This window comes from Akebia trifoliata, chromosome 1 (assembly GCF_017979445.1).
Source record: "Akebia trifoliata isolate Shusen 1 chromosome 1, ASM1797944v1, whole genome shotgun sequence".
Lineage (NCBI taxonomy): Eukaryota > Viridiplantae > Streptophyta > Magnoliopsida > Ranunculales > Lardizabalaceae > Akebia > Akebia trifoliata.
Genome location: NC_141375.1, coordinates 33,183,183 through 33,206,219, shown reverse-complemented (window position 1 = coordinate 33,206,219; position 23,037 = coordinate 33,183,183). Strand labels below are relative to the sequence as shown.

At 34.7% G+C, this 23,037-nt stretch overlaps 2 protein-coding genes across 3 annotated transcripts; both read left to right on the top strand.

Annotated features, from left to right (window-relative positions):
- The first annotated feature begins 6,703 nt into the window (after window positions 1-6,703).
- On the top strand, window positions 6,704-8,499 carry LOC147411916 (Ran BP2/NZF zinc finger-like superfamily protein). The gene is made up of 4 exons (XM_086457232.1): window positions 6,704-6,875; window positions 7,066-7,447; window positions 7,850-7,961; window positions 8,063-8,499. The coding sequence occupies exons 2-3, from the start codon at window positions 7,077-7,079 to the stop codon at window positions 7,944-7,946; spliced, it is 468 nt and encodes a 155-aa protein (XP_086313358.1). The 5' UTR covers window positions 6,704-6,875; window positions 7,066-7,076; the 3' UTR covers window positions 7,947-7,961; window positions 8,063-8,499.
- Window positions 8,500-15,323: 6,824 nt separating this feature from the next.
- Window positions 15,324-22,715, top strand: LOC147411915 (Single hybrid motif superfamily protein). 2 transcript variants are annotated; one of them, XM_086453754.1, is made up of 9 exons: window positions 15,324-15,584; window positions 18,636-18,830; window positions 20,421-20,527; window positions 20,847-20,906; window positions 21,035-21,268; window positions 21,342-21,404; window positions 22,072-22,140; window positions 22,230-22,275; window positions 22,350-22,715. In XM_086453754.1, exons 1-9 carry the CDS (start codon window positions 15,575-15,577, stop codon window positions 22,418-22,420), a joined length of 855 nt encoding a protein of 284 aa, XP_086309880.1. In that variant the 5' UTR covers window positions 15,324-15,574; the 3' UTR covers window positions 22,421-22,715. The 2 variants fall into 2 exon arrangements, with proteins under 2 accessions (XP_086309880.1, XP_086309888.1); XM_086453762.1 differs by having other exon boundaries at window positions 15,325-15,584; window positions 20,448-20,527.
- The last annotated feature ends 322 nt before the right edge of the window (window positions 22,716-23,037 follow it).

Genomic DNA, 23,037 nt, shown 5'->3' with positions numbered 1-23,037 from the left:
TCGTATTTAAATACTTGGGATTATGTGTTAACATATACCCATATATATATAGGGAGCCAAAATTTGTCTTATTGATTCAATCCTACCTTTGCAGGCGATCAAGGCCTTAAAGCTTATGACCTTTATGTCGGCCCATCTTGGTAGCGGGCCTGCAGGCCCAATCCATAGGCAACCCATCTCTGCTTGATATAATTAAGCCCTAGAAATGCTTTATGGTTAGGGAACTGTGCATAGAGTGATACTCAGCTCTTCTCAACGATGAAAAGATGGCAAACCCTCAAAAGAAAAAATAAAAGTAGGAATTTCATCATTGTGATGACGTCATCATCATACCCCAATCACCCTTTCACGTGCATGCAACCCAACTCTGAACGTACCCTAATTCAGCAAATCTAATTATAGTAAAATTCCTCAACGAGTACGTAAAATTAAAATATTCAGTATAAATAGCTGTTAGGAACTTACCAAGAAAAAGAATAGATTACCTTACATATATTAATAATTTAAAATATTTACATTTGGAAGTAATATGAGATGTTGCTCACTGGTAATTGTCCTACATGTTCAACTATGTTAAAACATGCCACGTGGAATCAGCTTGAATAATATGTCAAGTGGCAATATTTAGGATCTGTTTGGTTTTATAGTTGTACTAAGGAAGTTGTCTATAAAACTTAATAAAAATCTTAATGTCTGGTCACCTATGACAATTCATCATAGATTTACAATTCCAATCATCGTCATCATCATCATTTGCTTTCTTATATTGAGTTTTGGGGTGAGTTATCAAAACTCAATATTTAAGGAAAATGTTGAAGTAACATTAAAATTGACATAGTTTCTCACATTAATGACGTGGATGTATGCACGAAGCCATAGATTCTTCTTATTGAGATACAAGTGAAAAACATCTATGACCATGTGTTCACTTACTCCACATCAGTTATGTGAGAATTGATGTTCATTTTAATGTTACTCCAGCACGACTCCTCAATTAATTAAAAATTTAAAAGTTATAACACCTACTCATAAGCGTAGAGAATTGTAAGACTAACAGAAAATTAGAGAGTTTCAACTTTCTAAAATTGGCATTCCAAACACACATGGATATAATGATTTCTCTTAGATGCCAACTTTCACCTGTCTCTCAACCCAACTTCAACACTAGGTCCTTAGTGTGAATAACATGTAACAAAAAATATTATAAGCCATATATATATATATTTGGACATCCAATAGTACAATAATTTGTTTGAACCTTGAATATCATTCTCATAAATACTTGAATTCATCAAAACCTAATTCAAATTTTAAAAATATGGATTGTTCGTTTAAAATATCTACACTAGTCTTACTTTTTGTTTATATTTATACTTGTAAAAAAAATTATAAGATGTTAGAGTCGTGCTAGAGTGATTGCGCGTGCGAAATAAAATATGTTAGTCATGTTGGAGTGACTACGCAAGACATTGTGTTAAACACACTGAACTACGTAGGACACTGCGTAGAATAGAATTGACAAGCATCTATGATTTTGTGAATATATCCACGTCAGCTCAGTATCTAACGTAGTGCCCTACACAATCACTTCAGCATTTTCCAAGATGTTATTTGGCCCATATGTGGTAGTCTACGTGAATCAAATGACGATCTCAATCTAGGCTCTTCGTGGACCTTCCATCCATATAATACCTACAATTATATAATTTGATTTCGATTTTTTTATATTACAAGAGGTGCTCTAATCATCATACAATCAACACCAATGACTGGAGTACACACACACATTTGCACATATCTTCAAAATGGATATTATATTGAAAGGTATTTTCTTAATTTAATTACAATCACGAGTGGACCATTTTTATCGTTTTGAAAACTTATTTTAATTCTAAAACATTAAATTAATTGTATCCTATTTGGTAATTTTTAACATTTTCATCTACCATTTTGGTAATTTTCTCTTACCAAAAAACTTCAGTCACACTTGAACTTAATTAAAAGAGAGAGAGAGAGTAGGGACTGGTGTGTTGGGGGATGGGTTCGTCATGGTCATGCATGGAAGCATTTCCCAAGGAGAATCGAATCAATCCTCTCTTTTATTTTTTGCTTTTTTACAGTTTGACACGAACTCCTTTAACGGACCCCAAGAAAATGGAAGGCAGATCTTCCCATGGTTTTGATGTTTCTTTGTTTCTTTATTTTTCACAGACGAAAAGCAAAAGAGAGAGCAATTTAAATAAATTAATACATGAGATTCAAATAAAAGTTATAAAGAAAGAAGAAAAAATAAACTAAAATAAAATGACATTAGGAGGAGAGCAGAAATCATAAAGATGAATGAAGAAAGATGGTCAAATCTAACCTCGAAGACTTCTCTCTTCATCATCAGCTTCGACTATCTTTATCGAAACTCACCATTTCTCGTCTTTTCTTTCCAGTTCAATTCTCTTACTAATAATAATCTCCATCTCCATGAAAATAATAATATAAAAAAAGAGAATACCCACGTAAGCTCTCTCTCTCTCTCATATAACATGGGATCCTGAGACTCTCAATGGGTGTGTTTGGGTTGGGTTGGGTCGGGTCGGGTTTGAATGAACCCTAACCCTGTCCTAATTAGGCGGGTTGTACTTTAGACCAGTCCAAAACTCCATCAGACCTAAGTTCGGTTAAGCTCAAGCATGAATGGCCTAATGGGTTAAGACTTAGTTTTATTTCCTTATTTTATAAACATTTTAAATCCATGTACCTTTCAAAGCCATTCCGTATCATTTTAAGTTATTTTTTAATTAAAATTTGGGGTTCAATCTCCATCTTAGTTGACAACTATTAGTGTGGAGGGTCAAAATATGCAACTCCCGAGAGTACAGAGCGGAGCCAGGATTTTATTGTAGTGGGGGCAAATTATAATTAGAGAAGGATATTTAGGTCTTTTTCAATTAGTCAATGAGAGAAGGCCCCGTCAAAAGGTAATGTCATCTTCAAAAATTGAAAGAGGTAAGGGGCAAAAATTAGAGGGAGGTGAGGGAGCAGTGCAAAGGAGACATGTACTTAGTTGAAAGTATAAGGTTATCTCAAAGTTTTGTGTGGGCAATTAACCCCACAACTCCTTACTATGTTCACCCTTGCCCAGGATTGCGATACGTGGCATCTCAAAGCACGGGGAAGTCAGAAGTAAAGAGGCCACAAGCATATGGGTCAGTGCAGTAACACGCAAAGTTCTAAAGAATTGGGGATAATCTTAAAAAGAAGGAGAAGCCTAACAAATTAAGGGCATCAAATTGAGATAAGGGTGAATCTATAAATGTCTAAAAAGGAGAACTTCATCCCATGGTCTATAAAAAGGGCACGACTACACCATTGAGAGGTACGTAGTTCTTAAGTATCAAAACTCTACTAAAATTACTCTGAAAACTACTTAGGCATCAAAAGCTTTGTGGCACAAGCAACTTAGGAGGATTTCAAGTATCGAGAGGAGATCAACTTAGGAGTTGCAGATCTCAAGATAGAGCAAATTTTTGCATCTACAGTGATGTCGAATTTAATAACGTGAAAATTTTTGAAGTCCATTTGCATGATCAAATAAAATCAAGGCCCTAAACCTAGTTTTTGGGTCGGGTCTGCATAACGGGTCAAATTGACATCCTGAATATAATATTCTCTCTCCATGTCTCTTAATTTGAATAAAAATATTTATGAAAAAGAGGAAAATTTCCCAAAACCATGCAAATCAAACTTTTGGCCTCCTACCTCTTGCGTTCTACTTCTACATGCCTATTGTACGCCAACCTGTAAATTAAATGTGGTACACATGCGAAAAAAGGTCGCAACGCAACATTTAACTGACTTTTAAATTAAAAGCTAACCTCAACAGATAAGCAAATCTCAACATATAATCCTAACCATCCGATCTATGAAACTTTTGACCTACCCTTTTTTACATGCATACCACAATTACAAGTAGGTGGGAACAGTATTTAAAGAAAAAGTGAGACTGTAGTTGCTCCACCAGAAAAACAAAAAAAATATATATATCTATCACTAGTTATCAAGTAATGAGAGGTGGGCCACATGTGATTTGATAGTGGGTCCACATAGGTGGCAAAATATTAAGGCAGTGTTACTTCAAGTTTGAAGTCCTCTTCACAACAAAAAAATTCCCTTAAATTACCAAAAAAAAAAGGATTTATTTTGGATTCTAATGAGATCTATCTACCCAAGATCGTGGAATTCATTTTTTATGGCTTATTTTGGTGGGATTTTAAGCAAATTGAAGTGGGTTTTTAGTTCTCTAGATGATCAAAATTTCACTAAAAATGGAAAAGATAAGGTAGAGAGAGAGAGAGAGAGAGGGGAATAGATTGCTCCACTCAAGTAAGTAAAATACATTGTGAGCATATCCTGTACTCTCAGAAGTTGGATAGCTACACTAATCCAGATATTTGGCCCACCTTTCAATGGACCTGCTCATCAAAACTCAGCTTGATCGATTTTCCTAGCTATTGGACTTGGGCTAAAACAGGCCCACTGGTGGGTTCCAGGCCCTAACCAGAAGGGTGGAAATCATCAGTCAAGCAATTTTTGGACTGTGGGTCCACCAAAGTGTGTGAATTGGTTCGTAAGACTTTGCCAGGTGCCATGCAAAGGAGACATGGAGTTGGGTTGCTATCCAACTCCGGAAAGTATACAACAACTATATTCAAAGACATTATAGAGGTATAAAATTGACCAAAAATTTGAAAACAAATTTCTCTATAGACTTTGCCAAAAACAGTAACCAAAACCTCACATTATTTGGCAAATTGTGAAAATTAGGGTTGTTTTTAAGCCCTTTTTGACTGACGGAAAATTTGAGTTCAAGTACTAAAAGGGAATATTCAAAATTGAAAAGCAACAGCTATTTTTCTTAGTGACCGTTATGATGTGGTTTTCTTTTTAAAGTATAAGATAAAAGAGACATGACCCCCTCTCTCTTGTGTTCTTGAAAACAAGAAAGATAAAGAATAAGCAATTGGTCTCTGTCTAAGGTTTTTTATTTGTAGAATATTCATTTTGTCTGGTAAGGAGGAGTGGTGATTGAATTCCTACTTATCCAATCTATGGTCAACATGCAATCATCTATGCCACATGGACATGGATTCCATTTGCCACATCAGCACATGTGGGCCATAAATACCATAGTCAAAGGGTCTTTGTAAGGTTCATTGTTTTGGAGATTGAGAGGATTTTGTGTGAGGTCTGTTGTGCATATAGGCTACAATTTCTCCTGTTTTGCTTTAGTTAGGAATTATGGGTTGTTTGGCTTGGATTAGGATTAGATTAAGGTTAACTTGACCAACTTATAATCCACACAAACATTAATTTCATTGTTTGATGTGTTATTAAAAAAAAAAAAAAAAAGGCTGGAGTGGCAATATAAGTTCTCTTAATTTATGGATTTGTGTTGGCATACAATTGGCATTGAATCTATTGATGACTTTTGAATTATTGCGAAAAGTAAGGTAGACAATGTCGAATGGAATATGGGTATTTGGCTATGGATTTATATGAAAGAGAATAGATTCCATGGCAATTTCGAGTGCCCCACACGTAAGTCTAATATAAACTTGAACCATGTAAACCTGAATTTTGAGCTATTCAAGGGAAGGCATAATTAGCAGATAGGAGTCTAAAGGCTACAAGAATCGCGTATGGGCCCATGAACAGGGTAGTATAACCCACAATGGAGGATGAATTAATCCCTAATTATCCCATCATGAACGAATGCATACAAGTCATCCATCCATGCAAGATGTGTGTCGTGTTACCCATGCCCCTATGCATGTTTTGGTGGGCAGTCACATGGGTAAGGAGTGACCAGACACATGAACTATAGATGGGGGGAAGCATTTGAGGACATCACTCATCTAGAATTGGATATATATGGAGAATAATATTTGAAAGGGAACAAGATGTATAGATCACTGACATAAACAGTGATTTTTTTACCGAAAATTTTGAAACCTACACTTCAATTTCACTTTCTGAGAAGCAAACAGGCTTGTGGATAAGCTTGCTTCCTTGCTAACTACTCAAGACACTAGGATTATTTTCACTTCTGATCTTCCTACTGAGTTGATGTCCATTGTAAGGGAGGATCCCATTGGGACCCCCTATGTGAGATTGTTACTCTTTTTTACTCTTATCTATATACTCTGGTTGGGAGGTCTGCCTTAACCCCCATATGCTCTTCAAAAAAAAAAAAAAAAGGGACCAGTCTAATAAATTGGTGAATCATTGAATTAATTGTTCTTTAACCTTCAAATTTCAAGAACAAGATAGGGTTTATAAGGAGATTGGAGTTGATGGGTTTACGGGAAGAAACCCAAAAACGTCATTTGTATAGTCTCTGAAATTTTCCCGACTAATAATTGCCGAATCCGAACTTAATTAGTTACTATGGTATATATCAGGAATCATATAAAGAGGGCACTAATTGAACTTTAATGTAAGATTAGTGCATGTGTGGGTGCACTTCCCAGTAATGCACTCCCCCAACCCCCACAAAAGTAATGAGCTTTTTTTTTTTTTTTTCTCTAATTTCCTCATTATCTATCTATGGAATCCCATCCCAAAATTTTCTTTTTCTCTCTTTTTCTCTTTTTAAATTTGAGAGATTCCATTGTTCAAGTAGGCCAGTTGAAGAACACTAAAAAGAACATCCACGACCCTCCACAGACAATCTCGATTATTGTAGCTCAAACAAGTATATAAACAACCCCAACCCACACAACCAAATCACTCTCTCCCTTAAACCATCTCTTCTACTATACTACCGCTAGTATTACTTCTTACCCTTCTCTTCTTTCTTGTTCTTCCTTAGTTTTCTCAAGGTGAGCTTAAGTTTTTTATCAGTTCTAGACCCATTAAGAAACCTCAAGTTCAAGGACTTAGGGTTGTTCTTTTAGTCTTAGAGATTAGTATAGAAAAGATAGAAATCTTAGATAGTTTTTTTTTTTCTTAGTTGAGATATATATGATTTTCATATTCTAAGATTTTGTTTCTTTCATTTTGAATTTTTAGAGCCAAAGAAAATGAGTAGGCCAGGAGATTGGAACTGCAGGTCATGCCAACACCTTAACTTCAGCCGTCGTGATTCATGCCAACGATGTGGTGACCCGAGGTCTGGTGAGAGAAGTGACTATGGAAGTTTTGGTGGAAGTAGGGGAAGTTCTTCGTTTGGATTTAGCGGGTCAGATGTTCGACCCGGTGATTGGTACTGCTCAGTAGGGACCTGTGGTACCCACAACTTCGCAAATCGTTCGACCTGCTTTAGGTGTGGTGCATTCAAGGATGAGTCTTCTGGTGGTGGGTATGAAGGTGACATGTCATATTCACGAGGTTTCGGTGGTGGTGGTAGTGGTGGCCGCTCTGTATGGAAATCTGGTGACTGGATTTGCACCAGGTATAAAAACTTCCTTTTTTATTTTTGTATTTGTATGTATGTATAGAATCACTAAATCTAGTTTGCATGGCCTAATAATAAGATGAAATCTTTGAAAAGTATTGTTTTATTTTATTATTATTTATTTTTTTGGGTTGGTTATCAATCTCATTGAATTAAATAAAAAAATGTTTTTGTATATTTTCCAACACTTCAGGATGGATTTTGTGGAACCACCATTCTCCACTGTTTTGTCCTGTTTTTCTTTGGAAAGGCCAAAAAAAAAGCAGAAACAGGAAGGAGAGAGAGTGTTATACATATATATTTATATGTGTGTGTGTGTGTGTGTGTCTGTACATATTTTTTGTGGGTAAGATTATAAGTTTATAACCTTTTGTGTGTATTCTTTTTGGACTTGGACAGGTCTGGGTGCAATGAGCACAATTTTGCTAGCAGGATGGAGTGTTTCAGATGCAACGCACCAAGGGATTCCAGCAGCAAATCTTCGTTTGAGCCGTAGATTCTCCATGTTTGGGTATGATTAATGATTTATTATATCTCACTTCCTATACAATATAACCATAGTTGCATTTATGTTCCTTAAAACTTAACACATTCATGGATTTTATTTTTCAGGTACTGAAGTCTTGAAGAAAAACCAAGACAAGACCATCATAATATCCCAAGTTACTCTTCCCCACTCCCCAACCCTCATCTTTGCTTTTGTTTCCATTTGGTGCTTGGGTTCTCTAAGTGAACCATTGTTGAAGACCCATGCCCACATAGGGCTGTTTCCCTCAGCATTTTGTTAGCTTTCTTATAACAAGTATAACCATGTAGTTTTTGTTGCTTTTAATCTACTCAGTGTCTTTGTATGTGTTAGAGAGAGTTTGGCTTTATTGTATGGTTCTTGGTGTTCTTACAAGAAGCTTGTCAAATCTCTTCTCTCTCTTTTTTTTATTAATAGAGATATGTTTAGCATAAACTCTTCTTTTTTTTTTCTTTGTTCTGCTTTGGTTTGGTCTATCTGTCATGGAATTGTTCTAAAATCCATAATACAAGATTACTTTTAATGGGTGGTCCAAGGAATGTTTGAAAATGCTTTAATGTTAATCAAAGCTGCCATATCTCCAAAGAGCTCAAAAGAACTTTATTCGTGGACCATTTTAGAGCTTTGGGTTCAACCAAGGCAACAACATCATCACAATCTAAGATTCAAATAATATCTAAGAATATTTTACATCTAAAGGGATATTGCTCCAATTAAAAATGATTCCTTCAAGAATCAAATTCCTTATTATTGAGATAAGAACCATATGCAACTCTTCAAATGTGTATTATGCAAGATCCCACGTTATCTCCTATAGTAAAGCCAGCAGTGTGACTCCAATTGTTTGCATGCTTCGCATTGGACTAGAAAGGTGAGTCCAATCCATTTAATGGCTCACGTTGATTTCCACAACAACATAACCAAATGAGTTATTCTTATTTAAGAATCATTTTTAGCCTTGAACGATATGTGAGGTACTTTATACCTCATTTTATATCATCTTATTAAACACTAGAGGAGGACCCATTTCAGAGACCGGTCCAATGGGCTGCTTCAAACATAGAACAATTGATTTACACATTTTTGGTCAGCAATTACTCTTGTGACTTCTAATCATTAAGAGGTTACTTAGGATATTTACGACATAATTCACATTGGATTCTGTATCTTTATAGATAAAAATGATAGGTTCCCCCCCATTGTCCTTAATTTTATAGACTATAGGTCCAAAAGCAACTAAACAAGCATTTACTTTGTCCTCCAACACTCCATTACTTGACTTTTGGGAGGATTATTGTCTCCCTTTAAGTGAGCTTTTATATTAAGTCAGGTGAACGATTTTCGTAAAATATCACAGGGGGTCCAGTCCTATAAGTGACCCATTGTGGAAGACCTATGTCCACATAGGGCAGTTTCCCTCAGTGTTTTGTTAGCTTTCTCATTACATGTAGAACTGTGTTTTTTGGCTGATTTTAAGCTACTAAAACTGTCTTTTTTATCTGTTAAGAGAGGGTATCTAGCTTTGTTATATGGTTAATGGTGTTCTTACAATGAGCTAATGAAACCCCTTCAATATCTCTTTATTTTAAGAGATATGTTTAGCATAAACTTCAAAAGTTGTTTTTGATTTGATTTGGTTTTTCTCTCTTGGAATTGTTCTAAAATCAATAATAGAAGATTGCCTTTAATGGTTTGGCCCAAGGAATAGTTGACAATGCTATAATGTAAATCAAAGCTGTGCATATCTCCAACGAAAAATAATTTTCCCATGGACTAGTTTTAGAGCTTTGGCCATTATCAGACCTAAGATTCAAGGGATGGCTAAGAGTATTTTACCTCTAAAGAGAAATTTCTGAAATGAAAAATGATTCCTTTAAGATAAAAATCCTTAAAATATAGCTCATTATTAAGGTAAGATGCAATTCTTGAGAATAATAAGATGCATGAAAAAGTCCACAAATGATTCGAATTCATCTTTTCTCCCTCTTTTTTATTTTATTATTTATTTACTGAACCAATATCGTGACTCTGAAGTTTGTGAACGTTTCATCGTCAAGAGCAAGCGAGTCTAATCCGTGTAATTGATGGCATTTATTTCCAACGACATCAAAACCAAAAGGGTTAATGTTATTTAAGAATTGTTAAGTGACCACTCTCTTAATATAAGTCTCTATGTACTTCCAGATTAAACAATGATGTAGAATTGGGTGCAAGAAACAACGACAATAATAAAAAAATTCAAATAAAAGATAAAGATAGAAAACAACACAAAATTTACATGGTTCGGCAAGATAGCCTACGTCCACAGGTAACATGAGATCCTTTAACTAATTCATTGAAACAAAGGGTAACAATCTCTGCCATATAATACCACCAACATAATAAAAGGCACAAACATAACAAAGCAAATACATAGATGTTTACAGACAAGTAAGCTTGAAACCTTAAGGACATGGCTAATAAGTAATAATCCACTTTCGAGCTTTCTTGGACTCTAGTCACCAACTTCTTACCTTAATAATCTGTGGGATAAAGTAATCATTTTATCGTCTTATATTGAACATGGGCTTAAGAAATAGAGGACCCATTTCAGAGATAAACCCATTAATGGGTTCCTTCAACCATAGAAAAATTATTTACCCACTCATTATTATGGTTCTAATAGTACTATATTTCTTAGTACTACTTCCTCAGCAATTACTGATAAAGACTTTTCATCATGAAGAGGTTACTTAGAACATTTTCAACATAATTCACATTGGATTCTGTATCTTTTGAGATAACATCTTTTCATAGGTTCCCTTATCGACCTTAAATTTATAAATTATTGGTCCAAAAACAATTAAACAGTCATTAGTGTCTCCCCCTACACTCCAATACTTAGCTTTTAGCAAGATTCTTGTCTTCCTTTAAGTTAGCTTTATGTTACTTCAGATGCTTTATTGATGTTAAGTGAACAAGTTCTCTAAAATATCAACAAAGGGCCCAGCATTGTCTCAATAGTATACTATTCGGTTTTCTTGGCTTTAACTCAGTTCATCCTCATCGACACTTTTAACGTCTCAGCATCGTAAAGAGACGACATCAGATAAACTCTACGCTTTGACTCAAAAGAACATTTTGAAAACCTTTAATTATGATCTTGTAGTATTACTTTGGTCAGCCAACCATTCCTACCACACCAAGTACACGCCTTTGTATGTAACATGCTTTAGCTCGAGTCAAATCGCTTTGATTAAGCAGGCGTTGCAAAGTAAAAAAATCAGAATTGTGACAATCATTGAAAACAACAATAAGAGAATTATTTGTTCAACAAAACACGCGGAATGCACGTTTAATTCGTTCCTTTATAAATACCTGACAAAAGTGTAAAAAAAAAGAAAGATTTGAAACTACGTACACTTTTCTTCTATACTTTTTTGTTTTTTTGTTTTTTTTTTTTTTTCAAATGAAGCGGTTTAATGGTTAGTAATTAATAGGTGAAGGAAGGTTTTGAACTCTGGTCTTGTTATTAACACTCAGAGACTGTAACCAACTTACTTGTAATACGTTATATGTTCATTTTGTTATCTAATAATCATTATAAATTCATGAATTATTGGAATTATTTTATTTTTAATAGAATTCAAGAAAGAAGATTCATTTAGACAACTCCAAAATTTTGGGATAAGACTTTGATGATGATGTCCTCCAAGGACCCATTAAAATGGTGGGACCCCATGAGACTTCCATGGACTGATGAAGAGTTGGTATCCTGTAGAGCTGTCAATGGATCGCTTTCGGATACAATTGGGTTGATCTAGAACTAATCTGATAATAATCAAGTCGAATCTGGGTCCAATTTGACATCTATTGGATTTGGTTTTTATTGGATCTAAATATTTGGATCCAATCCATCTCAATGGAAATTGGCTCCCACAAGTTATACATCATATACTAAAACAAGATCAAAACCCATTCCATAAGTTATCAAATCGGGTCCTTATTCCAATCTACCATAAGTTAACTGATCAGAGTGGATTACATTTTTAGTATGACCCGATCCATTGACAGCTCCTGGAGCTGGTTGCCCAATCTCATTTACAAGCCATGCTCCTCACTCTTTGGGCTCACTGACCCATCAATCTGGACAGTCCATCAGCTGACCATATAATGATCTGTTTGACCAACTAAATAAGATGATGAACGAATTTTCAGACTCCACTCTTTGTATTAGGGGGGTGGCTAATTTGCACACACCGAAATGGTTCAATGCACCCACTTCAGTGACTTCTGTAAAAAAAAAAAATTTATCATTTCACCCTTTCGTTTTGGCTTATTGTACCCACCACCACCTACCAAACAAAAATTCAAAATCCACTTACTTCTTCTTCCTTCCTTCCTCCTCCTACTCTTCTCATTCTTCTTCTTCGTATTCATCTCTTTCTAAGTTTCAAGAGAGGTTGAATCAATGAAGATTAGGTTTTAAGTCTTTTTTTATAAGCTATCTTATTTTGTTTGAATTTTTATTTTTATTTTTTTGCATTTAATCTTCAACAAATAAGGAAAATAGTTATTAAAACCTTAAATCGAGGATTTTGAATTGAAGAATTCGAAGATTTTTTGGCAATCATGTTTTGTAGGTACCTACTGAATATTACTAAACAGATTCGGTATATACGTATCAAACATAATTTTCTCATTTGAATGACTTCGACTCGATTAGAAGTGTTTAAGGTAAAAAAAATAAGTAAGATCAAATCTTAAAATCTTCATTAAAATATTTATAGATGCGAAGATGAAGTAAGTAAGTGTGTGTGTGTGAGAGAGAGAGAGAGAGAGAGAGAAAAAAAATGGTTTATATCTTTACATGGGTGAAATAAATAATTTAGATTAAGGTATATTTAATAGGTGTGTGTGATAGTTATTTTAAAATTAAGGTGAGTGTTGCAAGAAAGTAGATGAAATGAGCTATTTCTATGTGTGCAAATAGCCGCCCCTTGTATTAGTGGCCTTTCAAAAGAACCAATGGTAGTACAGGAAGTATCAGATAAGTCAGGTCTGTCCTAAGGGCCCACCCTAACTTTTTCATAATATTGGTGGGCTCCAGCTGGGCTTGATCTCAAAGGTCATTGCATTTTTTTTACTTCTCATTCTCCATGGAAAAGAGAACCAAAATTAATTATTCTTATTCCTAATTATTGGACCAAATCACTTTTCATCATGTACCAGAATAATAAAAGATAATTATAATAATAAGATTTCAAACCCATTATGAAATTCTCAAGCCAAATGACTAGACATCATCCATCAGTTTTTTTTTTTTATATTATTTTTAATCTAATTCCATTAGATAATGAAGAAAAATCCATGGAATCAATGATCCATAAATGTATCATTTAACAATTTTTGGTGGGTTCACAATCGTTGCACTCCTTTTTTTCAAAAATGCACCCCAATCGATAATAGGTTAGTTACTTACAGAGGAAAAAATGAACTCACTCGGCAACTTGTTGCCGTTTGGTTCTGAAGGGGTTCAATAAGGGGTCACCGAATGGACCCATTAGTTTTTTCGCCACTTTAAGTGTGGGTGTGGGTGGATGGGGAATGAGCGTGTCTTTCTGGTGGAATCATTGGGTTTAGACATTACTTTGGTAATCCTTAATCGCTTCAAAGTAGTAGCAACATATCTTTTGGATTTTTTTCTATCAAAAAATGCACGAACGATAGATTTCCATGTGATACACTTTTGATCGAAAAAAAGTTTTCATCAATTCCAACATAAGTTATTTACTTTTAGATTTGCAACTTTTGTTCGAATTGAATTCTTTCGATTTCTAAATTGAAAATATACGTACAAAGTTGTTCCAACTTATTGATTAGCTCTAATCGTAGATTCTTGTATTTTAGAAATGAATCAATACTTTCTCCTTGAGTTTCATCATGTACTATTTTATTATAACCCAATATAATGGACGCTCTAATAGAAATAGTGTGGATCCCAACATAGCTTGGCTGAGCACAAACCTAGCCCTAGAGAGACCGACCCAAAAACTCTATTGGGCCTAAACATACAAACCCTAATCTAGCCCACACAGGCTTGGGGAGCCGTCTTTGAATAGAAAGAGAGGATTATTAAGTTCGTGAAAGAGAATTATTTTTTTAATACATTTGTACCGATAATTATGTTTGATCAAGCTTATCTTTCCATCAAATTACACTCACTAATGCTAATAAGAAAGATCATAACCAGTTTATATTACAAGATAATATCAAGCTTCAATGTGTGGACCCTTTCACGAACTTTTAAGGTCTCTGACTCCAAGTAATATTAAACAAAATAGGTTATAAAATAGAAGAACAATAGAAATCAAGTACTATCCATCCATATTCAAACGAGTCGTGCTGGAGTGACCTCAGGCTGGAACCTCATATCAAATGAAAAACATCTATGGTTCCTATCCATTTTCTTTATAAGAGTTAGAAATTTTCTAATGTTGTGTTTGGATTGAGAGAAATGAAGAGAAGAGAAGAGAAAATAAATGAGTTTCTCTTCATTTCTCCTGTTTGGATTGTTAAGTGGGGAGAGAAGAGAAAAGAATTGGAGAGAAAAAATGTGAGTTTTCTTTCTCTCTAAAAGTGGAGAGAAGAGGAGAGAAACCCTTCTAAAATATTTAATAAGTTCAACTCTGTTCCTAGATCTCTTTTAAGATATTTTAAAATTTCAAAGTTGACCCAAGTTCTCTCCAATCAATCCATACATGATGGAGAAAAATTGAGTTTCTCTTCTTTCCATTTCTCTCAATCCAAACATAGCCTAAGGGTGATAAACAGTGAAAAGTGTAATTTTGCTTAATATTTTAGTCATTTTAAGATACAAGATTAGAATTTAACTATTTATATTGCACATATATTAGGCAGGTATGGTTGAGGCCCAATTTAACGGCTGAATATATTTTAACTCGACCCTATCTTTACGGACTTAACATCAAGCCCTTAAACTTTTTTGTTTTTGGGAGGGCAGGCTGGGCCGGTTTAGAAGGCCACACGGCCCAATTGACAGCCCTTAAATATTAGAGCTAAATAGTTTTTTTGCTTATTTTTTAGTTAATTTTTGATACAAAGTTATATATTTACTATTTACATTGTACAATTATAGTCTCGGTTTGGTCTGAATTTAACATTTGAAAACTTTTTAATTCGGACCTACCTTTGCAGACTTAATTTAAGGCCCTAACCCTTAATTTTATGGGGCGGGCTGGGCGGGCTGGGCAGGCTTAGCAGGTCAGGCAGCCCAATTGACAGCCCTAAAATATTGAGGCTATTTTTGGTACTAAAAAAAACAATAAGATTCTCTTCTCAGAGGGAATCAGGGACTAGACCTGGATTCTGAAACGGTTTTGCTTTGTAAAAATCAAGGGCGTTTGCTATCTTACGCGTGTGTGAACTGGACACAGAAAAGGTGTGAGATTTAGCACTTGGGATTGGGCGGTGGCTACACCTAACATCTTGAATTGGGTGTGTGTGTCTGTGTGAGGTAATCTACTTGAGGAAATTGTTGGGTTTCTTCTGAGACACTATTTGGGTTCCTTCTCTATCTCAGAGGATTCAACATTTCAATGGCTGCATGTAAGTCTTTCTCTCTTTTTCTTTCTCTTTCTCTCTTCTGGGTTTAACAATCAACCCAAAAAAAATCCAACCTTACATATAGCTCTTGGATTTCACTATTTTTGGCGTGATTATCTTAATTGGGCAAATGGGTACCTGAAAATCTTCTCTGTTTATTATTATTTATTCTGTTTCATTAATGGTGGGTAGTGGTAAATCTATCATGATCTTCATGCATGAAGAGATGGGTCACTGGGATTTCTCCTATTTTCTTAGCTTGTTAGAATACTACTTGAGTCTTAACCTTTGGTCTTGGATTTCTATTTATAAAGCATTGTTATTATAATTAAAAATCTATTGTGGGAAGTTCGAAATTGGACTTAAATCCTCATGTCAATGTTGAAAAATCTTGTTTTTTTTTGCATGCTGGTTTTCTTCCTAAAAAAAGTATAATTGTCATGTATAGCTCTTGGATTTCACTAAATTTGGTGTGATCATCTTGATTGGGAAAATGGGAATCCATAAATCTTCTCTGTTTCTTATTATCTATTTTGTTCATTAATGGCGGGTACCAGTAAATCTATCATGATCTTCATGCATGAAAAGATGGGTCTCTGGGATTTCTCCTCTGTACCTAGGTTGTTAGTGTGGATGATGCAAAATGTGAAGACCCAACATTGGGATGAAGTGGAGACGACGTTAGCTGTAGAGGGTGGCGTGGCATCATCATGATGCAGTGTGAAAGGACACCAAGGCATCAGATGACCATGGGATGAAGTGCAGCTGTGAGGGTATGATAGGCCAAACAAGGGGGAAAGAGAAATGCTCTAGGCCAATACCCTGTCAACACAATGTCCAATGGGAAAGGGACATGTTCTGCGTGAGGATTGGATGAAGAAATAGATGACATGGCTATGGGTCATTGGAATGTTATGGACATGAACATTTCCAGAAAGCTATAAATGCCCCTCCCAAAGGAGGAAATGGGCATGATTTTCAAGAATCTTATTATTTGTAATCAATCATTGTATTTTGACCCAATTACAGTTAGAATACTACTTGAATGGTACCTTTGGGTCTTGTGTCTCTATTTATTAAGTATGGTTATTATACTTTAAAATCTATTTTGTGCAGTTTGAAATTGGACTTAAACCCTCATTTTTCCATGTCAATGTCGAGAAAACTTGTTTTCTTAGATTCTGGTTTTCCTCCTCTTTAATGGATAATTGAGCGATGGGTTTAATTGCATGATATATAATACAAGGACCGGCTTTTTTCGTTGTAGATTATCATTTTATTTGGAAAATTGGGATATGATAAACTCATAGTGCTATCTTTCTTTTCAAGTTGTCTCTTGAACTTTTTCTTTTTCACTTTTATTTTTTCTCTCTTTGTATATACTTATTTGGATGGATGGTGCCAAGAAACCTTGCAGACTCCTTTCCGTATTATATATATATATTCCCTATTTCTCATACTTATGGTATTGTTTTGTGTTTCTACTATCCTCATAAATAGAAATATATGAATTTGATAAACTCCAGTATTCAAATTAATAGTGAAATTTTCTCGTATGAAGTCTTTTAATTTTGGGATCTAAGTATGAGTTTAAATTGCCATTTGTAAGCCTATGTTTGCAATCGAAGATGGTGTGGTAAACGAAGGTGGGGCTAGGCTTAGAAACACTATAGGTCTTTATTTTATCCTTGTTCCGTCCATATAATGTTGCCAACAACTCTCTCTCTTTCTTATATGTTTCCCAAAACCCATTTCACTTATGAGGAACCATCGACATGACACATATTAGGATCAATTGGTTTCAAGGACCATAGCCAAATTAACAGTTTCTATACCGTCATATTTTTTTTAAGGTTTGTTGACTGGGTAAAGAAAGAACTGTTGCTTCTTAGAAAGAGATGAAAGGGAAGATTATAACTGTGATGGTCTCCATCAATGAAATTTTATATGATTACATTCATCATTAGTTATTGGAATTTCAGAAGCATTTTTTCCATGGCAGAGTGAAGAGGATCAGTAACTTCCAAAGCAGCACTTAGGTCCATCTATGTCATATATATCTAATTAATAGGTTTCAAAGTTTCAATCAAAATTTGTAGTTTACTATGTCAAATTGTGACTATAGATATCCCTCGGTGAGGTGGTGAAGTCTGTGGTAATACCGCAGACCTAGGATTAAAAAAATGTGACTAAAGGAGTCTTGTGATCTGGGAATTGGGGGTATTGAAGCGACTTTCATTTGGAGAAATAGGGCATTGATGCAGTATACATCAGATTGATCATTATATATCTCATTTTTTTGGTTCATGAGAAAAATAATATCATCAAAGATGAGTTGTGTTTAATCTTTTGATGATCACACCACAAAAGAACATGTCGCTGTATGTTGCGAACATCAAAGCTGGTATATGATATTATAGTACTAGATTTTGCCCGTGCCTACGGCACAATCATCCTCTTTGGGGTTAAGGGGTAAAAGAGTTGAGACAATCAAGTTGTATTGGTATTATTGGAAAAGTGGAAGAAGAGGAAAGAGAATAAAGTTGGAGGGGTATTATCGGAAAGGGGTGGAAGAGAAAAATGCAATAAAGTTGAAGGGATATTCTTGGAAAGGGAGGAGAGTAAAGGGAATAAAGTTGAGATTGTTCCTCAAGATGTGTGCAAGATTGAATCTGAACCGTTCTCTATGGGGGATAAACATTGGGGAAAGACAACCGTTTTGTTTTATTATATAGATTCTTGTTTATTGTGTGTTTCGTAGCTTTCTGACCGGTAAAAACTCATCTTTCCTGGAAATTTGGGTGTTAAATTGCTTTCACGTTGAGATTTATTTTTTCAATTTATTGATATGCGAACTTCATTCTCCTCATTCATTTTACAAATTGCTAGTACAGTTACTAGGCTTGCTTCGGAATATGCCCTATGCCCATTTGAGGTTTTTTTATTTGGAACTTTGCTATCTCCTATGTTAAAGCTTGCTTATCCACTTCAGAGACAATTTCAAGAAGAAAATATGGCATATTTTAGTCATTTCTGTGTTGGTTTTTATTTCAGGTAGCATACGAGGAGTTCCAAATGTTCAAGTCTGCAAATCAGATTTTACCAGAACCACGTCTGGTCACATACATCCTTGTTCTGTTATAAGAACTTGGTTGAGGCAGAAACCGCAACAATTTGCTAGTTTGGTGCAATCACGGAGATCTGCAAGTCCATTAATTGTAAGCTGTGGTCCACCTTTCGAAATTCAAAGTACGTTCTTTTCACGGATGTATTTTCTCTTTTACCGTAATAAATGATAATTGTGTGTGTATGTGTCATATTTGGAATCAAGATATTTCCTACCGTGTCACTTTTAACCTCCAAAAATGGTGGTAAAGAAATTTATGTGCCCAAAACCTTCCTTGAACATGTCTAGTGTTCTTTCTTTTATTCATTGACAAAGTTATGACTTTTAAAGTATTTTACAGTCTTTGCACTATATAAGTATGTGATATAATACTTGTTGCATGCAGAGCTGAAATTTCATTAGAACAATATTCATAGTAAATATAAAAATACGTATTAAAAATTACAATAAAAAATATAGAAGCATGATTTTATTGTGATGGTATGTTGGATTAGGGAACCTTCATTTTGCGTAAGATTTTTACTCCTTTTTCTCTTGATAATAACGTATTCGTCAAAATGAGAAAAATAAAAGCAAAGTTTTTTGGTGTACAAGAACACCACCAACACAGAAAACATGTTCACTTGCAAAAGATTCGACCCTATCATTCACACTTATACAGGTATGGATGAAGGAGATACCTAAAACATATATGATTCATGATATTGCAGTCCAATGTTTTTAGACACTAAGGTGTGAGGAAAGGCACTTGATAGGCCAATGCCTCGAGGAGTAAAATGTAAGCCTCACACGCATTATATTTTTAAATAGATAATACAAGATATAAAATAACTAATATTAAACAATTGAAAAAATAGGATAACAACCACATATTCCCAATTGTTTATTACACAAATGAATTCTAAATATTAATCCATTACAATAAATAATAATATTGTATTATTATTTTATTTTTAATAGTTGAATAGTTGAAAGTTCTACAGTAAGTAACTATTTTATGTTTATTCTGAAAATATAACTAAATATTTTTGAAAATAACTTCATTTAGATAATATTAATTACTACCAAAACTTATTTATAAATTAAATCAAGTGAACAATTTTCTTCGCATGTGAGAAAGAAATGGTAACAAAGATGAAATTTATAAGATCTTGCTTAATTAATAAAACAAGAAGTAAAGAAGGAATAAAAAAAGAAGAGACGAGAATATTTATTTTAAAAAAGAAAGAAATAGATAAATAAATGTGAGGCGTAAGCCTTGACCAAAAGGCATATGCCTTCTGCAAGCCTTTTGGTTTGAGGCATAAGCCGTAAGCCTTAGCTGCTTTTATGTTTCAACCTTACGCCTCGGCATTTTTAATGAGCCTCATTGCGAGGCGACCAACATAACATTCGACTGTTTCAAGCTAATATCTTAGAATTCATTGAATACCTCCATCAAGTAAGATTTTTTTTTTATCCATACATTCTTTGGATAAAGCCAACAAGGATATGCAGCATACAGTGCGCTAACTTTTCCTTGACTGAGCCTAGTTAAAATTTAATAGCTAAACTAAAAGTCACCTTTCATGTTCAGTTGTTTTTGGACATTTGAGGGGTTCTCATGTGCACAAGGGGGTCAAAAGTGGTTTTTTAGTAATTGTATGGAAATCAATGGTTGATTGTTTTCTAGAAGGCTTTTTGACAATTAGCTTGTTCATTGATTTGTTTAGCTAACAAACATGGTGATGCAAAATCAGAAGCTAGTAATGTAGAGGATGCTTTGGAAGAAAAGAAATCTACTGCGATGACAAGCCAACTCATCCCAAATTCATTCGAGGTGAGTACCACTTCTTTATAAGTGTTATTTGTGCAATAAATCAAACATTTTTACTACTAAAATTTTCCAATTGTGCATTAGTTGAAGAAGCTTTTAGTATATTTAAATTGATCAGACTCTTATAATTCGATTTATACATCAATGAGATGGACATACATGTCGATATTGACATGAATACGAGCAAGGAATTAAAAAAATATGTGATTGTGTGACGGGCTTCTTGAAGGTGTCGTGTCATTGTCTCATATCATTTATGAGCTATGCCCTTGTTAGACCATATAAGTTTCATGTGGTATTGTCTATCCAAATTTGTTTACAGGTGCAATCTTTGCTCTCGGAGATCTGTGATACATCTTCAATCGCAGAATTTGAATTGAAGGTGTGTAAATGTTCTCTCATTCTGTTCGATTGTTGTTTTGATTTTTCTTTTAAAGATACGAAGGTCTTCTACTAAAAAAAAAGTGGTTCTTCTAACTCTTTTATGTCCCTTTCTCCTGATATGGTTAGCTTGATGGGTTTCGACTATACGTGACAAGGGACTTGGCTCAGAAAAGTGAACCTTCACCTCCACCAACCTCTCCTCCTGTTAGTACAAAATCAACCGTTGAGACTCCTGACTCAAATGGTTCAGTCTCTACAACTTCCCTGGCCATATCCAAATCGATACATGGTTTCGGACAAAATCAAACATTTCTTGATAAAGCTACAGATGAAGGACTGGTGATTCTTCAGTCCCCGAGGGTGAGAATCTAAAGAACTAATTACTATCATTTGTTTTAGAAAAATCTTGGTTGCTAAAGCATTTGTGATGCAGGTTGGGTATTTTAGGAGGTCTCGAACCATAAAGGGGAAGCGTGCACCTCCATCATGTAAAGAGGTATCTCAGTTGTTAACTTTTTGGTAGACAAAGATGACATGTTTGCTTATTTCACTACTGAATCAGTTACCTTAATTTTAAGGGCTATAGTGCTGATTTAAGTTCTTTAGAAGAAAATTTCTACAATTAAATGATTGACTTCCAAATATTAAAGAGGGTGTTTGGTAATGAAGCTTAAGTTGCCCACGGTGCTGATTTTTATGGTACCCATATTGTATTGCATTTGGATCAACCATGTTTTTTGGGCTTACGGATGGTTTATGGATTGTATGTCCTCCCAAATGCTTCTCGAGCTATTTTCTGAACAAGGCCAGAACAATTAACTCCCCAAAGAACGAGTTACCTTTTTATGGCCGAGCGATTTAAATATTCATAATGATGCATACTCCTAAACCGGCAAACTAGTGTCAGTCCCTCTCCTAGTGTACCATTGTAATTTTATTTATTTATTTATTATCTATATCTTTTCTGAGCTACTTTCGTCAAGTTTCTCAATAGAGAGATTCTATTGTCACACCAACTTTTGCTGATGCCACCCCAATTCATATTTAAATCACAAAAGAATTAGCACACCATCTTGGTGTGGCGTTAGCAAAAGTTTGTGTGGCATTAGAAGCTCTCTTCTCAATATCTTTGTAGATAATCTTTGGAACTTTGGTTTGAACAGAAGCAAATAGTGAAGGAAGGTCAAGTGCTTTGCTACATTGAACAGTTTGGTGGCGAGATCCCGATTGAGGTTTGGGTCCAATCTACAACCGTTTCTTTTGGTTACATATAGCGACAAAATACTTATGTGAATGTGTATTTTCTCTCATTATTTTCCAGTCCGATGTTTCTGGGGAGATCACCAAAATACTAAGAGAAGATGGTGGTATGTTTCGTCAACTTTCTATAATTTACTAATAGTATCGTGTCCTCGTTAATTTGTTGTGCTTTACTCTGCAGAACCTGTTGGATATGGTGATTCTCTTATTGCAGTTCTTCCATCTTTTCCTGGGATAAAAAAGCTTCAGTAAGTGGTTTAGTTTCAGTAGTTATGTTTCTCTTACTCAATCTTCATGGTCGAGAAGTATAAACTTTAACGGGCATTTTAGTGATTTGGCATGGAGATTTACATGAACATATTTTTGCAAATTTATTTGTTGAACTCATTTATTTTAGATATTGTGTTTTTTTTTTTTTTACTTGGATCATTGAGATTCCATTCAGTTTTGGAATGTTTCAGCTAAAACATTATGGGCTTTTAACATAGCGGATCTAGATATTGATGTATGTTTCGAAATTTTAAATGCATTGCAATGTTTTGCTTAACATACTGAAACATATTGCGACGTACAATTTATTATTATTGTTTAAATTTTAATATTTCAGAACGTTTGGAATGTTTTTGGAAGAATAATGATTTCTTGATGCCCCTTGACATTGCATGTGCTAGAACTATAGATATTTTTCCTCGGGATACACCACTGCACATATTTGTGGGGATGTACAGTTGTGTATCCTGAGGGAAAGAATCTTTGGTTCTAGCCCATGCCACGTCAGGGGGCATGTTTGGAATGTTTCTTAAGCATATTGAAATATATCATAGGCAAATGTTACAAAGAATTAAACAATTTCGTTACTTTTAAGATTT